Raw genomic sequence first — 23,554 nt, forward strand, 5'->3', positions numbered from 1 at the left:
TAAGAAATGTAGTAACTATATTTATGTATTCATGTATTCAAACATTCAGATGACAACAAAGCAGAAGGTATTCTACTGAAATAAAAGTCAACATGGGTTTGTCAAAAACAGATCATGCCAGACAAATCTTATTACATTCTTTGACCAAGTGACAAAATTAGTGGACCAGAGGAATGCTGTAGATATAATTTACTTGGACTTCAGTAAGGCATTTGATAAAGTAGATCACAACCTACTACTTGATAAGATAGAAAAATGTGGGTTAGATAGCATCACCACCAGATGGATTCATAGCTGGCTGACTGGCCGTACTCAGCATGTGGTCCTCAATGGAACTGCATCTACATGGAAGGAAGTGTGTAGTGGGGTACCCCAGGGCTCTGTTCTGGGCCCAGTGCTCTTCAATATCTTCATTAACGATTTGGATGAGGGGATAGATGGGGAACTCATCAAATTTGCAGACGACACCAAGCTGGCAGGAATAGCCAATACTCCAGAAGACAGGCTTAAAATACAGGAGGATCTGGACAAACTCGAACACTGGGTGCTATCTAACAATATGAAATTCAATGGTGAAAAAAGTAAGGTTCTACATTTGGGCAGGAAAAATCAAATGCACAGGTATAGTATAGGTGGTACCTTGCTCAATAGTAGTAACTGTGAGAGGGATCTCGGAGTCCTAGTAGACAATCACTTCAATATGAGCCAGCAGTGTGCTGCAGCTGCCAAAAAAGCCAACACAGTGCTAGGCTGCATTAACAGAGGGATAGAATCAAGATCAAGTGAAGTACTAATACCACTTTACAATGCTTTGGTAAGGACACACCTGGAATACTGCATCCAGTTTTGGTCACCACGATGTAAAAAAGATGTTGAGACTCTAGAAAGGGTACAGAGAAGAGCAACAAAGATGATTGGGGGACTGGAGGCTAAAACATATAGGGAATGGTTGTTGGAATTGGGTATGTGTAATTTAACGAAGAGAAGAGTGAGGGGTGACATGATAGCAGTGTTCCAATATCTCAGGGGCTGCCACAAAGAAGAGGGAGTCAAACTATTCTCCAAAGCACCTGAAAGCAGGACAAGAAGCAATGGATGGAAACTAGTCAAGGAGAGAAGCAACCTAGAACTAAGGAGAAACTTCCTGACAGTTAGAACAATTAACCAGTGGAACAACCTGCCTCCAGAGGTGGTGAATGCTCCAACACTGGAAGTTTTTAAGAAGAGACTGGACAGCCATTTGCCTGAAATGGTATAGGGCACGGGTCGGCAACCCGCGGCTCCGGAGCCGCATGCGGCTCTTTGAGCCGTCTCCTGCGGCTCCCAGTCGCCTGGTGCGCGCGCACCTCTCCGAACGGGTGGAGGTGCGCGCGCAGCTCTCCAAACCTTCAAGGCGGCGCTTGGCCCAAAGAAGCGGGAACTGGAGGGGCCACGATTTCCCCTCCAGAGGAAGAAGGCGCTGGATGCGGCCGGCTCCGCGGGGAAGGGGGAGCGGCGGCGGGGGCGACGGAAAAGCTGCAGAAACGGTAGGAGAGATGCTGACTGGCGGCGGCCTCGGAGGAGGCGGAGGGGGAGGAGGGAAGGGTGACCCGGCGGGGGGGGGTGAGCCAGAAGGAAAAGGGAAACTCATCCCGCAGAGCGGTTGCGAAAAGAGGGAGGAGATAAGCCAGCCCGGTACCTGGATCCGCTTCCTGTGTCTCCTCCGCTCTGCCATGATGTCCCCGTTTTGGTCTCCTTGTGAAGTGGGGCTGAGCCGGAAAAGGGGGATGGGGAGACCGAGGGAGGGAGGAAGGAAGAGAGAGAGAGAGACGGAGCCAGCGGGCTCACGAGGGGCAGCAACCTTGCGAGAGGCCGCGCGCAAGCCATTAGGACGCGCACGAGCCCTTGGGGAGGCAGGGCGGGAGCGCGGTCCGGCCGCTGGGCTTCCTTTCCCTCTTGTCCGCATCGCTGCAAGGAATTGCGTTGTTTGGGGAATTTGTTGAATTGGAGCCATGGGCTAGTCGTGGTTAAGGCACTTGTAGGCGAAGCAAATCACAAAAGCCCCCAAATCCTTCTAAATGCAGCCCACGGGCGAGCTTCCCAAGTTGTTTTAATTTAGTTTGCACGTGGCAATAGAAATAAGCTTTTTTCCTCCTCAGCGGATCGGTGCGGTGAAGAGGCTGGGCTTCCTTCGGGGGGCCTTTCATTCCTGTACAAGGGGAAGGGGAACTCTCTGTGCTTTTGTGTGTGTGTGTGTGTGTGTGTGGCCCATCTGCAAAGCTGCCGAGGAAGGAGAAGCGGGATACTGGTTGGGTGGGGGAGCGGCAAAAGCGGGGGGGGAGAGAGAGAAACGGCTCCGCCTTTGGTTCCCCCTCATAAAGCACAGGGGCGCTAGAGAAAGTTTGGAGTTGGGTAAGGAAGCGCAAAATTCAGGAAGGAAAGCGGGGCGGCGGGCGAACGGGAGACCTGCCGACGTTTGGGGAGGTTTGGGGAGGTGCACGCCGGGGAAAAGGCTGGGAGAGGAGGGGGTCCGGGCTGGGGGGGAGGCAGAAGCGAGGGATCAGGACTCCTCCCGCTTGGCTGCTGCCGCCGCCGCCACCACTCCTACGGCCGCCGCCACCTGCTCTCTCGGCTGGTTGCTTTCTGCTTCTCTCACCTGCCCTGCCCCCCGCCTGCCCTCCTTCCTGCCTTCCTTCCCTCCGCCTCGCCTTCCCCGCTCCCGCGTTTTCCCTCTCCCCGCCTCGGATTCGGGGTGATTCCCCGGGAGAGGGCGATGGGATTCCAGCAAGCTTTCAAGCCTTCTCGGCGGTCTCCGGCACGGCTCAGGAAGCGTTTCTGTGCCGCCCGGCCGGAGCCTTTGCCTCCTTCCCTCCCCCAAGCGAGGCGTCCTTTTTCAAGTTGCAAAACCAAGCGGGGTGAAGCGGGCTGTCGGGAAAGACATTGCCGCCTCCTCCTCCTCCAGCGGCGACACCTCCGGTCGGGCCCTGGTGGCGGAGGAGGCAGTGGCAGAGGCGGCCGCAGCACCGGCAGCCTTCCTAGCAGCGGCAGAGACAGAGGCGGCGGCGGAGGAGGAGGAGGAGGCGGCGGCTGCAGAGGCAGCTTCCTGGCGGTCTTCTTCCTCTTGGCTTCCTGCCTCTCCGCCCGCGGTGCAAGCTCGGATGTTACGGGGCTGGCCGGCCCGGACTGGGTCGGGCGAGTCGATCACCTCCTCCTCCTCCTTCTCCCGCTCCCTCTCCTCTCCAGGATGACCCTCCTGAATGTCTTTCCCGACAGCCCGCTTCACCCCGCTTGGTTTTGCAACTTGAAAAAGGACGCCTCGCTTGGGGGAGGGAAGGAGGCAAAGGCTCCGGCCGGGCGGCACAGAAACGCTTCCTGAGCCGTGCCGGAGACTGCCGAGAAGGCTTGAAAGCTTGCTGGAATCCCATCGCCCTCTCCCGGGGAATCACCCCGAATCCGAGGCGGGGAGAGGGGAAACGCGGGAGCGGGGAAGGCGAGGCGGAGGGAAGGAAGGCAGGAAGGAGGGCAGGCGGGGGGGGCAGGGCAGGTGAGAGAAGCAGAAAGCAACCAGCCGAGAGAGCAGGTGGCGGCGGCCGTAGGAGTGGTGGCAGCGGCGGCAGCAGCCAAGCGGGAGGAGTCCTGATCCCTCGCTTCTGCCTCCCCCCCAGCCCGGACCCCCTCCTCTCCCAGCCTTTTCCCCAGCGTGCACCTCCCCAAACCTCCCCAAACGTCGGCAGGTCTCCCGTTCGCCCGCCGCCCCGCTTTCCTTCCTGAATTTTGCGCTTCCTTACCCAACTCCAAACTCCGCCGGCAGAGGCTCGATCTGCCGTTCTGCAAGCCTCCGCCGCCGGTTAATACCCTGTATTCAGCTCTGGGAAGTGGGAGGGAGGGGGAGTTTGGGGGGAGGGGGAGCTCCACGGTGCAAAAATAAAGCCCTGCCGCTCTTCGCGTTGCTTGCCCGACTGGCTGTCACGGGACCAGCCCTGTCCCCATCCACCTCCAGTATGGATGGCTCTGCCAAAAGAAAAGCAGCCGAAGCAAGTCTCCCATTGAGAGAATGGGGCGGCGGCGGCTTGCAAAACGGCGGATCCAGCCTCTGCCAGCGGCAGAGGCTCGATCCGCCATTCTGCAAGCTGCAAGCGTGTCTGCCGGCAGAGGCTGGATCCGCCTTTTGCAAGCCTCCGCCGCCCCATTCTCTCAATGGGAGGCTTGCTTCGGCTGCTTTTCTTTTGGCAGAGCCATCCATACTGGAGGTGGATGGGGGCAGGGCTGGTGCACGTTTTGCCTTGTTTTGCGCATGCGCGTGCGTGCATGCACGCGCGTGCACATTTTGCGGCTCCCACTTTTTTGTGTTTGTGACAGAACCGGTTCTGAGTGGCTCTTTGCCTTTTTCCGGTTGCCGACCCCTGGTATAGGGTTTCCTGCCTGAGCAGAGGGTTGGACTAGATGACCTCCAAGGTCCCTTCCAACTTATTACTATTATTATTATTATTATTATTATTATTATTATTATTATTATTATTATTATTATTATCTGCTCTCAAGTTAATCTTAGCACTGTTTCACTACGATTGACAAGGTATTCACAACTCACAGGTCTTAGCTGGATTAATTTTTTATAATGGTTTCTGTAGCAAGTAAAATTCCCAAGAACTTTGAAAGGGGGGAAGTGATAACTAGAACAATAATGACAGGACACCTGTGCTTCTTGCATATATTATTTGAAAAGATAATTTTTCACAGTATATTAAAATTGACCTGTGACAGTTTTCAGAGTTCTGTAACATAGTAGTGAAAGTAGTCAGTAAATATCCTTGGAAATGCAGATAATATGAAGTAGACAAAGCATTGTGGAAACTTATGCATCAACACTTCCTTTCATGCTCATAATATTGGAATAATTTGTTCCTAAAGAGTAGAGAAGAGAATCTATAACTAGTAGATTCCAGATGTTTGGGATTTTAGGTGCCATATGTCTTAGTCTGCAAGGCCAATTATCTGGAAGTTGAATCAAAACATTTGGAGATGACCATGTTGTCTATCCCTGGGTTAAATCATGCAACATTGTCAAATATTTTATGCAATTAAAGATAAATGTTATTGTTCATGTATACTGCTATGATTTATGATGCAGTCATAGGCCAAGAAACACTTAGCAAACCACAAAGTGAGATTTATTCAGCAATATTACTGAGCTGTTCAGAGTACTAGATCTCTATTATTAAGATAGCCATATTATTTATCATCAAAACTAGGATATTTTTAAGAGTGAAAGTGGTACTAAAAATAATTAAAATTTCACATATTTTGAAATATTTATTGATAGACAAGTGGTTTTATATTGATGAACCTATAAAATAGTTCTCTTCAAAAACTGGGAAAAATTGAATAGTTTCTTCTTAAAAAATAAAAGTAAAATTTCAATTATATGAAACCATCTTTATATTGATTAAATAAACATTAAAAAATAGCATCTGCAGAATAATTATAATTGGTACATATCCACATACTTTAAGCAGTTTCTTATACTATGCCACTGGTATTTTTCTGAAAAATGTTTTGTTTTACAGTATTTTGTTCATTACTGTAATCTTCTTCAATGTTGACATTTATGGTTAATAAATTCAAAATTATTGATGCTTTCAACTAATTTTTTCTATAGACTATACTATTTTTTATTTGTAAAAATATCTTTGCTAAAGATGCTGAATTACCTCCTAAGCTCAAAGCAAATTCTGCTAAATGTTGGGTAGTCTTAATTTTTTTTATTGCAGACCTTCTCACTTCCATTCCATTGCAGTACATATTATATATTTATCCATCAAAATATTCTTCCAATTTGTAGAATTTCAACATTAAATCTTATATACCATTTGACTCTTGTTCTTTATTTCTTTTTCATTCCTCCCTTGATTTATAAGGATAAATGTACATGATTTCCTGTTTGAATCTTTGTTTCCAATAATTGCATTTCACTAAAAGCTTCAAAATAGGAAGTGTTTTGACATGAATTTACAAAACAAATTCAGTACCTACATAGGATGTTAATAATATAGCTCTTCAGCTCATTCCAAAAATTTCTAAAATCTGATTGATGATGGGCAGCAAAGACAAAAAGCATGCAGTGCAATGCTGAAGTATATTTTTTATTCAAAATCAGTTTGTTTACAAAAAGTTTAGTTACTCTACAGCTTCTATTTTGATTGGTAGAATATCAAAGCCTATTTGTACATTATTATACATTAGGTTTGCATTTCAACCAGTTCTAAGTATATTTCTGTTCTATAGCTTCTGCTCTATGTAGTGAGAACATTGTTTTACTATGACACTGTGCTCCACCCAAAATATGTTCATATAATCACTATAAAAATATTTTTATCTTTAATATTTAACTTACAATAGCATTTGCCATAATGTCAGCTGTTTTAACTTTGACAGAATGAACTTCTGAAAGTCTTACTTTGCATTCATGAATTAGATGCAAAAATTGAACCATTATTAGAATTATCATTTTTCTATTTGAAGCATATGATGCCCTTAATTTAAATCTGGTATCTTTGAACTATTTACAAAATTATTTTTCTGCTAATGGGACTATACATTAATAACTGCAATTTCACTTTTCATACATGCACAAGAAAACTTTAGCAAAATTAGCAAAATTAATCTAGTAGAACAATTGATTAAATGAAAAGTCATGCTTCTCCATGGGACACATATATGTACCTTATTCAGCTGCTTTATTTTCAGGCCCAGTCATCTTAACAACTAACTTTTGAAGCTTCTTCAGGAAGCTTGTGTTTGCTGGTTTTCATGTGGTCAGTGATATTGCAATAGTCCCCGTGGTGGATTGTAAATATTGACAAATATTTAATCTGTTAATCTAAAAGACTAACTTTGTCCTGCCTATAATGCATAAGAGAGCTCAGTGGTAGAAATACATCATCACTTGGTGATTTTCAGGTATCTTCTAATAGTAACTGTGATATAGTTTTTCACTATAATTGAGATATATCATTTGGAGCAATTTGATTACTGATTCTTTTGCCTTCAGGCAAAGTAGGTCTCTGAAGGATGAATGATCACTGTGAAATGTATTCCTGTTTGATATGTGTGGGCTTTTAAAAAAGAAATACTTAAGAAATTTCCAATAAATAGCTTAAGTGCAAGTAATTACAATGGCTCAGTATTCTGTACAGGAAGAAATTAATGTATGAGGTGAAAATGTCAAAATAAAAGGTCAGAGAAATGAATTGAGAAAGAAAATTGAATGTTAGTTAAATGAACTTGTTTGCTGCTAGAAGCTCCCAGCAGTATTTTAAAAAAAAAGGTTAGGAGGGAATATAAACGTGGCTGAGTATTTCATACTTCATTAAAATTTTACATAAGATAGCCAAAGTGTCCTGTTTTATGTTAAAAATGGGACAATTAATATAATGAAATACTCATAGCCATAGGATTTTTCATGGAATAATTCATATGGCAAGAATTTTTCAGCAAAGATAATTTCAGGAGACAGTTGTGAAATAGATTCTTACAGAAAATCTATTTAAATATATATAAAATATGGAACAAAATATAAGGAAGGTTTGGAAAATACTGCTGAGGCATAGGATTAACCATTGTGCAAATATGGAAAGGAAAAGGATGATTAATACAAATACTATTCTCAATAATTTGTAACATTATTCAGAAAATGAATGTGTCTGAAGAAATAGGAGCAATTATGGGCTGTATCACACAAGAGGAGAAACTTTGGCAATCTTGGCCACAAATCAAGCACTGATGCATCCTGGATCCTGACCTTCTCAAGAATCTGCTTCTCTTTTTCTCCCTGACAATCTCCTAAGCTTTATTTTCTGATTGGAAGAATCGCTGCCCAGCATATTTCCCTTCACCCTTACAGCCCTGTAAGAGCAAGATCCTTTCAAGGGATCTGCAAAACTGAATTAATAAATATTGATATTTCTGAGTTTTTTAAATTTTTAATATAGTACATAATTCTTCAGAATGATTGAGAACCCAGAGAATTTTGATTTCTGTAGGACATAATCTGCAGAAATCAAAACTCTTTGGGGTCCTCAATCATTTTGAAGAATAGCTCTAGCACTAGCTCTGGCACTTAGACTTATATGCCACTCCATAGTGCTTAATAGCACTCTCTGGGCTGTTTACAATGTCAGCATATTTCCCCCAACAATATGAGTTCTCATTTCACTGACTTCAGAAGGAGGGAAGGCTGAGTCAACCTTGAGCCCATCAGGATAGAACTCCAGACTGTGGGCAGAGTTAGCCTGCAATACTGTATCAAGAAGGTAAAGGAATCCTGATACTAGATGTTTGAGAACTATAAGAAAGTGGGCTAGAACACTTACAACAGCTTGCTGATTATAAGAGCAGATAATGTGATAGATTCGGCAGTCTGCTTTTTGACAGATTATTAATATTGCTAATGTCAGATTGTATAATATATGTATTTGGAACTGGTAGACTGGTGCAACCTAGGGGGTCTTCCTTGGCTGATAGTTTCTTCTTGATGAGCAGTTGTAAGGTGTGGCCAGGAAAGCCTTTGCACAGCTTCCTCTTGTATGCCAGTTGTGCCCTTTCCCCGATCAGTCAGCATTTCAGACAGTCACTCCTGCTCTAGCCACCTCATAGTTTGACTGCTACACTTCACTCTACATGGGGTTGTCTTTAAAGACCATCTGGAAACTTCAAATGGTCCAGAATGCAGTGACACAGTCAGCCTGCATATGGAATGGAAATTCCGAGACGTGAAATCCGACATATCTGCAAAGCACCAATCTGGGGAAAGCTGACCTATATAAAAAAGACAAACAACAATCCAGGATCAGGCCTTGTAAGCTGAATAGAGATCCATGCTCGGTTATAATGCTGTTATTATAAAATAAATGCTACTATTATAAAATTAATGCAAAACTTTCAATGAAGTGTCAGATTGGAAAGATTTATTCATAAATTTCAATATGTGAAAAAGCAGATACAAACAGATCAATCCTTCAAGTATAGAACTTAATTAGAAGTTTTGCATCTCAGTTTTTTTGGGAATAACTCTAGGACTGATCTGTCCATTCCTTTTAGCAAGGCTAAAGCATTTTCCTTCTTCTTTTTAAATAAATGGGTTTTGCTATAGAACTGGAAGTTTCAATGAGTAGGTGTATTTACAAATTCTTTCCCCTGCTTGCAAGGCCTCAGAAGGTCTGGCTCTGCCATATTAAAAATACATTGTGACTTCCGGAATGGGAATCTAACAAAAACCCGACAAAATTATTGGTTAAAGGATAAAGTTTTGTCCGCAATTGTTTTTACTGGGCATTATCACAGATACTACTGTTGTGGACACTAAGTTGATGTTGAATTTAATTACAGCAGCGAGACTTTTAGTAGCGCAATATTGGAAGAAGGAAGAACTGCCGACTATAGAAGAATGGACTTTAAAAGTTTCCAACCTGGCGGAAATGGCAAAGATTTCAACGTATTTGAAAGACCAATCGCAACAGAGATATATTGTGGAGTGGAGAAGATGGATTGATTATATCCAGAATAAATATGGGACTAAAAAGTTTCACTTAGCATTTGAATAAGTAGTGGATTTATATGATGTATAACTAGCTTGTAGTTATTTTATTAAGAGTTAAAGTGCGATAGAATTTAATATTTTATTGTTGTTTGCATATTTTAGATTATGTTTGTTTGTATTTTTATACCCTGTATTTAGCTCTGGGAAGTCGGGGGGGAGGGGAGGGGAGAGTTGGGGAGGTTTGGGGAGAGGGGAGGGGGAGGGGAGGGGTTTTGTATTCAAAAATGTACTGTAAAACTTTTCAATAAAAAAAAGATTATTGGTTTCTCTGGCAGGCTCCAGATTTCTGCCTTTTTATGTTTGGCAAAGCCAAGCAGGACTCTCCTGTTTTATGATGGTTTGGGATTACAAAGCAAATTGCAGACCAATGTGTTCTCTGCTGCTGGGGAAGTTTCAAAGTCATATTTTTTTCCTTTCTTCCAAATTTCAGTGACCCAGTTTCAACTGTTTTCTCATTCCTGCTCGTTTTCAAATGGTTGACAAGATTCTCAACTTGTTATCTTTCTGATTCAGTATCTGGCATCAAGCCATGGACCTTAACTAGATTAAGATTTTCAATTCAAGTCTTAGCAGGTTTTTTTTTCTGTGCATCAATTATTTTCCACTAATTCATAAAAACTACATTGTTATAGATAGGAAGGCTTAGTCTGGAAGGAGCCAATATAGAACTTGATTTAGGAAATATGAACAAGCAGAGGGAGAATGTATTTGAAATGAAAACGTCTTATTGAAAGCCAGATCCTCTTTGTGAAGTTCTGCTTTCTTGCTCTTTAAATCATTTTTTTCATAATACCTTAAAGATGACTTACTAATAAAGAGCTTGGAAAATTAAATCGCTCATGCTAAGGCAGATGAATTCTGACATTTTGTGATATCCATATATATATATTTCTCCAGTTGAAATCACTGGCCTATTCTCAGTCATGTAGAAGAAAGCAGTTTGACAAGTTGAGCATAGCACCAACATTAGATTCATGTATTCTGTTAAATGTTGAGTCAGGCATGGAGGCTTCAGTAAAGGATTAATGCAAATATACTGAAATTTTAATTAGTTATACCATTGATTGTTCAACTTGGCTGGTCTGCACTGAGTGAAGAGGAATTGTCCTGGGCCACATATAACATATATAATACAGTTAATATATATAAATAACAAACTTTATTTTTAAAAACATTTTTATTATCTAGCTGGACAGTATTTATTGCTAGCTGTCAAGGACCACATGTGGCTTCAGGCTGGACACATCTGTGTTATACCCAACTCTTCCATACATTTGTCAAACTTCTGCAGGCAAAACACAAAAAAGAATTATGAGGATTTCAGCCTTGTTCAGACATAATTAAAACTTGGGGGGGGGCATATGCCTCTCCCTTCCTTTCTTGTACAGTAAGAGCAATTTTAAAGAAGACATGGAAATTTCATATTGTGGTTAATTTGACACATTTATTTCATTCTTAGCAAGTAAGATATTGTTTTCTTAGCATCAAAATTGACTGTGACGATAGACATAAGACACATCTGAGTGAAATGTTCAACACAATTGTGGAAGATCTTGGCTTGGGAAGAAATAATTGTGGGCTTGTTCATGCAGTTGACTCATGCCTTTTTGGTTCCTCCACTATAATCATCTATTTGTGTACCCAACCCATTACCCTTTTCCCTTTTGCAGTAAACAATATTGTGCAGAGTGCAGAAAAGGAGTGGGGAATCATAAGCTAAGGAAATTTAAAGCATGCTATAAGCAAAGGAAAGCATCTAGTGATGATTTATACCAGCACCAATTATTATAATTATGTTACTTCATAGATTGTCTTTGTTCTTTAAATTTCATGATTTCACCAGTCTCATCCTAGGAATTTTTCAGTCTTTTTTCTGCTCTTAATGTACTCAGTCTCTCTTCATGCATTTGTACTGTAATTCATTCAAATGAACCCTCATTCATTTTTAATGATATGACCAAACAGTTTAAACTTTCTTTTTTCATGCTGTTTATTATTTTTGATGCTGAATTAACCATTCTTGAGTCCATATGTTCTCGTTTCACCAAACACCATTCTTTCTTTTTTAAAAAGTTTTTATTGGTTTTCCCCCCCTATACATTCAGTAATAATTTTTCAACAAACGTGTTGTCTGAGTTTACATTCGCTAATACATATTTAATTCCTAATCCTTTATTCTTTCCTCTAGCCATCGATAAAATAAGTCCCAAGTTTGGTAATATTCCATTTCTTCTTTTTCTTTCAGTCTCATAGTCAGTCTATCCATCTCTGCACATTCTAGTATTTTTTTTAATTATTTCTTCATCTGATGGTATTCCTTCATTTTTCCAATATTGTGCAAATATAATTCTTGCTGCTGTTGTAACACGCAAAATCAAATATATGCTTTGTTTATCAATCTTTTCTGGCATTATACCTAATAAAAAAAGTTCAGGTTTAAAATCTACATGTTCTCCCAACATCTTTTCTATCCAAGCATGTATCTTTTCCCAATAACTCTTTACTTTGTCACATGTCCACCAAACATGATAATAAGTGCCTGACTTATGTTTACATTTCCAACTTCTATCTGACATGTTTTTAAACATTTTTGCTAGTGTTGCTGGTGGCAAGTGCCATCTATAAAACATTTTATATAAATTTTCTTTGTAGGAAGTTGACATTGTCAGTTTGCAATTTCTTTCCCATAAATTTTTGCCATTTTTCTAATTCTATATTGTATCCAAAAAATTTGCCCATGTTATCATTGTTTCTTTAACTTGTTCGCTTTCCATTTTCAAAGTTAATAGAAAACTTTACATTTTCTTAATTAATTTCTCATCAGAAGTTAACAATGTCTTATCAAACACAGTTTGCTCCTTATAAAATCCATACAGTTTAACATCTTTATCATATCTAGCTTGCATTTGTAAGTGTGCCCACCATGATAAATTGATACCCTGATTTTCCATTTCTTGTTTAGATTTTAAATTCCCTTCAGAGTTTAGAACATCTCTATATGTCCATTCTTAAGCTCCCCATTCTAAGCCCATGCAGCTTTTCCTCCCTTTTTGCTCAATACTGAATTGTATCTATTATACTGAATTATATCTTCATTATATATTTTATTTTCATCATACATATGATCTTTATTGCATTCAGTGACCAAACGTCAACTCCATATTTATGCAGAACATTCCATTCTTCAAGCCTCCTCACTTTATCATATATTTTTTAAATTAATAAAGTACAATACTTTCATTCTTCACTTTCCTACATTTCTCAGAGAAGTGATAGGGAGCCAAACTATGATCCTGACACAAAACTGCATTTTACTTCTCATAGTTTAATAATTCTCATTTCTCATACTCTTTTGATCAGGATTTGGTTAATACCTTTCAAAGTACAATTAACAAATTAATCCTCATGTATCAAAATACATTCCGGGTAGTATGGGTTCGCTTTTGGTTGTTGCCTGATTTGTGTTATTTTTGATCCTTATTTTTATTATTGGATTGTTTTATTGTTCTCTGAGTTTGTGAACTGCCCAGAGTTATTGGGAATTAGGCAGTGAAATACATACATACATACATACATACATACATACATACATACATACTGCATTATGAAAAATCTCTGAACACTGTTTACACCAATATCAATCAAAAATCATTCTGCAACTACATTTTATCCTTTAATGAATATTTAGTTTAAGAAGGTGATTTCCCCCTCCCCCATTTTTTAAAAAAATTCAAAAATAAAGGCGATTGAAGAACAAGTCATTGCTTCCCTGGAAATTCCCCAAACTCCATAGTTTTATGCTTAAAATCTTGCAATTTTTTAGAATTTCTATAAAAGTGCAATTGGTTATTTTCTGTATGCTGTTTTTATTGCTAATTTGTTTACAAGGACTTGTATTACTTGCACACTTTATTTACAATAGCAAAATATAATTTTGTTTTTCAGGGAAAGAAATGGTTTACTTATAAATACGATGATTACATATCATACTTCTTTGTTGTCATCGAAATCTTATCTTGAGCCTTAGCATTTCATCCTTCTCAAATTGAAAATGAGATTGTTAGCGATGTCACTCACAATGCCAAAAGGTTGCCTTTCATTGTCATTAAATAGGCTAATTTTCTGTAATTTAATCATCCTTGATTGGTGAATAGATGCAGCATTGGCAGAGGTTAATGAAAATGGCCCTGAACATATTCACCTTATGAAGCTGGCATAAGAAAGAGCCTTTCCCCAAATCTTAGTCAGGTAATAAGATAAGGCATTAAGAATCTTGTAAAATTGACAGGGAGAGACAATAGCTTTCCACTTTTAAGCAGCTTTCCCTCTCTTCTGCCTGCCTGATGCTTGCTAGCATGACTTCCACTTTTCCTAATCAATTAACCAGAAGCTACCTAGGAATTCTGGGAGTTGTAGTCCTAACGTATCTGGAAAACATCATGTTTGAAAAACTGTTTTGATTATTCATTGTCTGTTGATTTCACTGAGCAAGTGGTTCAGTCAAATAGAGAAATAAATAGCAAATAGATGACTTATTAAAAGCTGAACTCATGTATGACAAAAGATTTGGGGCTAACACAGAAGGTCTCAAGAAAACAATGGAGTTTTAAATACATTGCAATTGTTAATTGATAAAGTTCTTGCAGTTGTCTAACATGAAACCAACATTTGCATAACCCTCCTGTCTTGCCCTTCCCTTTTTGTTTACCTCCACTCCTCGTTTAAATCCTATATCAGTTTAGCCAATCCATGCATCTGAGGAGCTGTAGTAAAATTTGTTAGCCTGAAAACATATTATTTTTTAGATAGCATAGACGAACATGGTTTTCTTCCTAAATTAGAAAGTAAGAGAAATAGAATAAGTTAGGCTGCTAAATCCTAATATACTGGCTTCTCATAATTTGAAAACCTTTGAACTCAAGACCTCTCTGGACTCATGGGGGGTACTCTTGTGTAATTATGAAAGTTGCGTATTGGATTTGGCAGAGAATATTTGAAAAGGGTTACAGTTTGATTCATTCTAAACTTACAAGGGTTATAATAATATACAGAAATGACATAAAAAGATGCAGTTCAACCTCTTTGTTTTGCAGAGATGAAATGGTATTTTGGTGTTATAGAACATATAGAACTTGTTGCCAGAACAATGGTGGAAAACATGTCATATAATCAGATAATTGAAGTGATGCAAGAGGAAGAAACAATGTTTTCTGACATCTCTGGTTTTTTAAAAAAATAACATCTAAGGATTTTCAGGTCAGTGGTAGCTATGTCATGGAACAAGATATCTTGATACTGCTGAAGTAAACTCTAAACAAGTCAGGGATATTAGATTTATAAATAGAAAGGGGCATATTTGTGACAAACTAACCTGGGTGCCATCTAAACATGGCCAGTAAATTGTTCCAGGACTTCTTTGATTTTTGTCATGCAAAACCTCTGTTCACAGGTTAACTTTGTAAATAATTGAGAAAGTTAAGTCTGGGATTAATGGCAAAGAAAGGTCTAGCAGCTGGAGAATAGATCTGTTCTGAAAACTAGAAATGTAAACAAGCTCAAGAAGTAACATAGCTGAGTGGTCATATATATAATTTGGATTATGATTCTGAAAACAGACACACATAAACTTTTTTTTCCAGGGTTCACTAAGCCTAACATCCAGCTGAAGAAGCTGGAATAACCTACAGATCATCCTGATTGTTTTATACTTTTATGGTTTAATGGAGTCCTTTTTTTAATTTAACATTTTTCACTGCATATTTTGTCTCCAAATTTAGGGTTTGGTAAGCAAAACTGATAGCTGTAAAAACACATATGTCCCATAACAGAACATTTGTAGTTTATCAGTGAGAACTTACAGAATAGTTTTATTCACCCCTCCTCACCCTTTCCCTCTCATTTCTACACTCTTGAAATGGCTGCAGAGGGTCTGTATTTTTGCCAAATTGGGCCTCAGAGGAAACTACTATCTGATTTGCATGAAAGACAGACATGAATATTTAACTGTCTTTGATTCTCGTTATCAGAAGTTTGATTATACTGTAATACCTTTTGACTGGTTAAAGCCCCATTAGACTTCGTGTGATTTACGAGTCAAATTTTTGGAAACAAATTTTTGACGGTGCATGTCATAGGTCCTTCCAATAAGGGATATTGGCAACTGGGCCAGAATTAAAGCCTTGAGTGCAAAAAATGGCTTTATTGTGCAGTTAAGTACAACATATACAAGAGACTTTATGATTTCTTTTTTGCATCAAATAATTTCAAGTAAAATAGGAAGGAACAAATTCTGAAAAATTGAAAAGGTTATGGTTTACAGCAATATTGTTAGATTCTGTTTTAGCTTTTAATCTCTTCCTATACTTAATCACCTCTTTCTATACCTGAACATCTAATCCTTTATTGTTTCACAGCTTAAATCTGTGGGTTTTTTTCTATGATACTATCTTTTCTCTCTCTTCCTGTTTCCTGTTTTCCAGAAATATTTGTTATGCTGCCCTCAGCTTCTTTTGAGACCTGGGTCAGAGGTTGGTTGCCCTCAATAGGACAAGGGTTGCTTGTCTTCTGCTGTTATATAATGTCACTTGTCTCTCTCTGAGCCTTCACCTTTCCCCAAGCGGCCTCTGTGGAAATTATTCTCTGGGTGAATGGCAGAGGAATTTCTTTTGGCAGCTCTCTTCTTGTTCTGGCCTTTGCAGATCCATTCATTTGCCTTCCATCCCTTCTTTAGGACCTAATAAAGCTTGCCCCAGCTGGCCTTCAGTCTTCATTCTGTTCACAAGTGAACAATGGACCTTTATCCATCACCCTGTCCTTATTTAAAACACATCTTGTACATGCATAAACTTCTTTTGACTTCAACAATAGCCAAACACATGTTTTCAGACATGTTCACATCAATGTGTTTTCAGAATCAGGTTGGAATAAAGGAACATTTGTCAACATGCAGTATATAAATATTAAGTTGAAACTTCAATTTGGCTTCACCTCACAGAACCTCTTCTACAGTTGAGCCTACTGGAGTTGCCTAATTTTCTGATGCATGATATAGTACAGCCATGTTGCTGTAAAAAGAGATTTTATAAATTATGAAGAGGCTTACTCTCTTAGAAGAAATGCACTGGGTTAGGTGAAAGACAAGTTGATGTCTCTTGGATATAATAAGAAATAAGAAAAGGTACAGAAGAACAATGTAGTAAAATTATCATTAACAAGACTGAGAAGGAGATGGAATTAATGACTAGCAGACTTCTATTATTACAATGCTACCAACAGGTCAAAGCAGATATGCAATAGGACGACATGAAATGGAATCTTCAGATGATGAACTTTGACTATAGATACAACTAACCAATGAGGAAAGAAAGAATAGTTGTGGAGTTCTCACAACCATTTCACTGGTTGAGTTCATTTCTGGTCTTGGAGACCAGGGGGTTGGTATAGAGGATGACAAAGCTTGCTAAGCTTGTAAGCTACCCTGAGTCTTCGGAGAAGGGCGGGATATAAATGGAATTTTAAAAAACCCCGATTCAGCATTGCCTTCTTCCTGTGGTGTTTAAGCCAAGGATTATTTTTAGTTCTCTATTTTATTGCTATTTGATGGTGCTTGTCATTCATATTAACCAATTACTAGGACACGTATATCCCATTGTCTAAGCAGCTTCCAATAAATATGGTACAAACAAGACAAATAACAAAAATAGAATGTTAAATCAAACCAATAAATCAGTAACATATCCATGATAACACATAGTGTTAGGATCTTTCTCTTTTTTACTAGGAAAAATATTTGTCTGCTGCCACTCATGTATGTATGAGTGTGTGAGTTGGACCATAAGAATGGCTGATCAATAAAGAATTGGTGCTTTTGAACTGTGGTGCCGGCATAAATTACTGCATATACCATGGGTAGCCAGAGTAACTAATAGAGACGTGGCTTGATAACACCAAATCTGATGCAAAGTGGAACAACCAACAACTGAAAGAAGCTGTGCTTGATAGGGTAGCATGGAGAGCATTTGCCTATAAAGTCGCCAAGAATCAGACATGAATAAATGGTTAAAAACTAACAAACAATGCCTGCCCGTAGTCCAGCTTCTTGAACACTGTAGCATATGGGTTATCAGAATTTTTTTTTAGAAAATCATTCTTCACTGATCTTTCAATTTAAAAGGTTTTACCCTCCCCAACTGTTTGTCTTTCAGATATATTGGATATAAAAACTTATGTATCCAAACAACACGGCCAAAATGTCTGTCAATTCCTGGTTACAATTTCTTATTGTACCAATATGTGTCGCTTTCCTATGTTTTTCACATCTGATTGTAGAGCAAGGAACTAATGTAAAAAGTAAATCAAATTTATTAGCATAGTAGTTGGATTGTTAGACCAATTAGTAATTCTTTCCCATTCTACCTCATATAGCAGTGTGCACTATCTTCTGACTGCCTGACAATATGTACATGCATATTAATATAGAATGTGCTTTTTAAAATACACATATATACACACACATGCTGCCACTAGTTTATTGGCAACATTTCTCATAAGGAAATCATGCCAAATTATTCTCCTTTTAGTGTGCAATATAAGAACATTATATACTTGGGTTACAATTCACAATCCATATCTACTATCCATAATGTAATATAACGTAATATAAAAGCTATAATTTGACAAGTATAAATTATCCAGTTGTTACATATATAGCTTAGATATTGAAGAAAATTAATTTAATTTGACCATCTTTGCTGTTTGTTTAATTTTATCTTACAGTAGATGTTTACTCTTGTTCTGACATCCTATGACTTCCTGTATTTTGAAACATGTTGGCTAAAAAAATAATCTTTATTTTATGAAATTCTATGGTTATTTGTGTACAAACATATAAAACCAAACAAATAATTCCAGAAATCAAAATCACAATCAAATCATATTCACCATTAAAATCTCTAAACCCTAAATATTAGTTGAAACAGCAATAAGAGCTATTAAAACACCACTAAAAGCTAGTTTGAAAAGATGCAAGTGGATAGTTTTCTGAAAATAAAAAAGAGGGCATTACAACTCCCAAGGGAATCTGTACAGAACTTTTGAAATAACTCAAAGAAAATTGATTTATGCATATAATAGGTGGAATTTCAAATGTGAAGTTCTCAGTAATACATTCCTACCAATTTCCACATTACATGGGAAAAAGGTGCTTTAGATAGCCATGCTGAAAATTGTTTGGTCTATAAAAGTCAAAGTTTTGAACTGAGAGACCATTAAGGCATTTGATAATATATAGCTTTTGCAATATCACTATCATATGACCTTTAATCTTCTGTATTGTTTGGCAGTCTAGCACTTGGCAATTGTAGTTGTATACAAAGTATATTACAGCATCTAAATGTTATATAACCAAGACAGGAACAGCTGCTGTTAAATAGTATGTGTGTTTTGAAAAATTAAAAAAAGAAAAATGAGTCAATCTAAGGTTACTAATATGTGCTGGATTCACTGAAGTTAGATATGGTATTTGTGTAAGAACCTCTTGGGTTTTACTTATTTGGTCTTGACAAGCTCTATAGCAGCCTTCTCCAAATGGTCTGTTCCAGATGTGTGAATTACCAGCTTCTATAATCAATGGATATTACAAGCCAAGCAAACTGGATGTTTCAGTCTTACAACATCTGGAAAGGGCCGCATTATGAAAGAATAAGAAATGAAATCTAAAATTCCAACACAATTTTTCATTTCAATTTCTTCTAGAGGCTGATTTGAGCAATCTAGACAGCCTGTTGTCTCTATTGAAAGATGAAATCAGTTCCTCGAGGAAGAAGAGAAGATATCCAAGACATGCAGCTGACGATGACTACAACATCGAAGTCCTTCTTGGAGTTGATGACTCAGTTGTACAGTTCCATGGGAAGGAACATGTTCAGAAGTATCTTCTGACTCTGATGAACATTGTAAGTAGCTTATCATTTTTTTTTACTCCCACAGACTTGAGTCCAGTTGGATTACTTAACAGATCTTGCAAATCTATATTGTATTTATGTTGCATTTATTTATTTTGATATCAAGGCTGTCTAACTGCTTGATGATTCTGGATGACTTAAAAACAAATGTGAAATAATACATATAAAAAGAGAATACAGCTTTACCAAAAGAATAAGCATCCAGTCTTATATACACGGTGGCTCACTGGGTTAGGATGCTGAGCTTGTCGATCAGAAGGTCGGCAGTTTGGCGGGTCGAATCCCGAGTGCCGCGTAACAGAGTGAGCGCCTGTTACTCATCCCAGCTTCTGCCAACCTAGCAGTTCGAAAGCACGTAAAAATGCAAGTAGAAAAATAGGGACCACTACGGTGGGAAGGTAACAGCGTTCCATGCGCCTTTGGCGTCTAGTCATGCCGGCCACATGACCACGGAGATGTCCTCGGACAAGCGCTGGCTCTTCGGCTTTGAAACGGAGATGAGCACCGGCCCCTAGAGTCGGAAACGACTAGCACACACGTGCGGGGGAACCTTTACCTTTACCTTTACTTATACCAGACAAAACTAAAAAGGGGGCTTCACAACCATCCTATCCCAAGGCCTGAGAGAAGAAAAATCTCAAACATTCAGATGATTATCTCTGGATCAAACTGTGAAGGCTACTTTAGCATTTAAGTAATGCTTACATCATCTGCTTCAAGCACTAGGATATAAAACAAGTCAACTATAGTTCTATTACATTGGACAAGAGAAGTTGCTGTTGCTGCTGTTTCAGGTAGCAAGAGAGGGACCTCGCACAGAATAAAGCACTTTACTATAGCCAAGACAAAAGTAGAAAAACCTGTTCTTGAAATCTTGAAGAGTTCTCACCAGTTAATAACAAAACTAGATAGACCAATGTTCTAGCTCAGTACAATGCAGCTTTCTATCTCCCCGAGGTTATTCATTTTGGTCATATAATTGCAACGGAGGTTGCAATCCTATACACACATAATAATGAATTAAATAGTGAATTAAATTCACTAAATGCATTCAGTTTATTTCTCAAAGTGGCTTTCAGTTTGTATTAATATTTTAAACCTAGATGCAAAATTCAATGGAAGCCCTTACTGTTGGAGCTTATTTGCTTCAGCACCACAGCTTTCCGTACGAGTGATTTCAAACAGACTTTTCATGGAAGAATTAGGGAGACTCTTGCACAAATGGGGAGAAGGCAAAATATGTGACCTCTCTTCATGGTACTGTCATGCTTTTTGTGTTACACAATCATGCTTTACAGTACCCTCTGCTGACTCCCTTGTTCAAGCCAGAACTATGGATACTTTAAGAGAGTTGCAGTCTGGATCAGAAGGGGCATATCTGGGGTTTAGTAAGAAATAGTCAATTCAACACAAGACTGAAAAGCCTGTGATTGATATATTCTAAGTTAGACTGTTAAAAAAGTGAAAAGAAAGATATGGGTCTTTCCAAGTAAAGAGTCCTGCTAAAGTCCTAGTGAGAGCCAATTTGGTGTAGTGGTTAAGACACCAGGCTGGAAACGGGAGACTGTTTAAGCACAAAGTCAGCTGGGTGACCTTGGGTCAGTCACTCTTCCTCAGCTTAGAAAGAAGAAAGCAAGAGCGAGTCACTTTTGAAATCTTGCCAAGAAAACTGCAGGACCTTGTCCAGGCAGCTGTAAGAAGTCAGCAGTGACTTGGACCCAAAAGTCCTAGCAAAATAACTTCTGGATGGCAATCAGTTCTAATATGTCTACTTCTAAATTTCACAAAAGAAGGATAATGGTGGTCCATTGAGACCAGTTATAAGCAGGAGCATTAATGAAGGGTGACATGACTCCAGAGTAAGCCACACCAGTTGTGCAGGAATGAAGACACGAAGCTGAGTACTGGATAACTCATACTTTATTCTTGCTGGAACTGTACTAAGGGAAAACCTGCAACCAGCCGCAATATATAGTCTAGCCCCTAGGCGGCAGCCAATAGGTTTGAATCAACCATTGCCGCCTGGGGATAGCCAATTGCAGCACAGGAGACTGGCAGTCTGGGTTGCTGGAGAGCCGTTAGCTGCTCCAGCAACCCACATGGTGTATCATGAGAGCCAGTACATAACACCAGTGACCCATGTGGAACTGCATTAGCTTTTTCCTTCTCCCATTCTTAGATGGGTCCATATAAGAATGTTACCAGATTCAGACAGGATTCAATAATCAGAAACTTATTTCTGTATCTCTCAGTCAATCCCATGCCTATCTTCTTTAACCACTGTCATCTTTTCCAGCAGTGAACTCTGGAATCCAGAAGCTTGCAAGTATTTTGAAATGCTCCATTTGATTTAACCTGAATCATTCTGGATTTGGTTTCCTCAAGACCCTTATTTGCAAACTTAACTTGTCAGTCTTGGGATTGATAGGTGTTTATAATACTGAATCCAGTAAGACTGAATATGACCATGTAGGAACTGATTATTACAGTATACAATATCTTTATATTTTAAAAGAAAGAGAAAGATTTCAAAAGGAAAATATTAAGAGAGATGTGAATATTTTTTAGGATCACTTCCCACTCCACTATTGCACTGCATATGTTAAGCATTTTTTGTTTCTCAGTTATTAGTAACTGAACTATTAATCTGAGATTGTTGGTCTCTGGATTCCCACCCTCCCTTACCATTAATCTGTCAAAACTTCGGCTGCTGAGATTAATTCTCTATTCTGATTGTAATAAAAGTATTAAGCCAGTTTTCTGGGTTCTTCCCTCATTAACTCGATACATTTTTTTTTCAATTTACCATGATGATTTTGTGAATGCTTGATTAGTGTATCCAGTGTGCTGATGGACAGATCTTGGAGTCACAATAAATTAGGAAGAGAGATTGTTAAATAAATTTTTAATATTTTAACATTTGTCTTTGTGTTGCATTTGAAGACTGCACTAGTGTTGTTAAAGATATTTTACTTGATTGTGGGACTGAATGTATGTTTATGATTGTCTTCACATTTTTTGTTATATTAGTTATTCCCTTGAAAAAGAATTAACAAATAACTTCAGATGCACATAGATTAAATCAAGAAAATCCTTGCAGTTAAATGTGCAGTTGAAACAGATGGGTGTTTTTTTTACATGTTCAGTTTAAAAGAAGCTATATAAATTCTACACAGAAAAACAGGTTTTGAAAATTTTCTTATCATATCTCTTAAATCTATTTTAAGGTATATAGATCCTGTAAGGAAGTCATACATTTTCAGTAAACTAACCAGTGTTTTCATTAAGGAAACCATAACCTAATTTTAATTTTAAATCAGAGGTTTTGCAGAAATGCAAAATATTACTTTGTCTGCCTCTTTTTCTACCTCAAGAAGAATTTCTAGAAGTCCCTAGCACAATGAACATTCATTCTCTCAAATGATTTGAGGAATTATTCCTATTCTTTGATACCTGAGGGAATCCTTTATCCTAGGTATATGTTGAAGACTGGGTCACAGTTTGCCAAGCCTTTAGTCACCATGGGTAACTCCCTTAGTTCCTGCCCAGGATTCATATTTCATTCATATTTATCATCTATCAGTCTCTCTCTCTCTCTCTCTCTCTCTCTCTCTCTCTCTCTCTCTCTCTCTCTGCAGTCATCTAATTTAAAAAAGTATGAAGCAGAAAATAAGATGCTACACAGCCAAGCGCCAATCTGTAGTGTAATCTTTACTGCTAAAAATTATTCTGACTTTGGAGATACCTTAGAGGGTTGTTAGAAAAGTAAAGTAAATGACAGGGCAATGTAGAAACTGGTCTCTTTAGAAGTGTGTCCATTTACTTAGAACAGAGGTAAGCTGAGCTGGTTGAGAGACTCTGACAAAGCTAGAAGGCATACTTTTTGTCCATGACATCCTGTGGCAGCCAATCTGAGAGACTGTGTTCCTCTCTAAAACCTATCAAATATCCAGATGTGTTTAGTAGCCCCAGGAGGATGGGGAAAACTAAATTAAGGTATAATGAGGATTGCTGT

General features: G+C 38.8%; 1 protein-coding gene across 1 annotated transcript in view; it reads left to right on the top strand.

Annotated features, from left to right (window-relative positions):
- The window catches only part of ADAMTS2 (ADAM metallopeptidase with thrombospondin type 1 motif 2), a 283,066-nt gene that overhangs the window by 164,876 nt on the left and 94,636 nt on the right, over positions 1-23,554 (top strand). The window contains exon 4 of the mRNA XM_083353569.1: positions 19,331-19,530. Within this exon, the coding sequence (XP_083209695.1) occupies positions 19,331-19,530 (200 nt within the window). The remainder of the gene's footprint in view (positions 1-19,330; positions 19,531-23,554) is intronic.

The sequence above is a fragment of the Vipera ursinii genome (genome assembly GCF_947247035.1).
Source record: "Vipera ursinii genome assembly, chromosome: 2".
NCBI classification, from domain to species: domain Eukaryota; kingdom Metazoa; phylum Chordata; class Lepidosauria; order Squamata; family Viperidae; genus Vipera; species Vipera ursinii.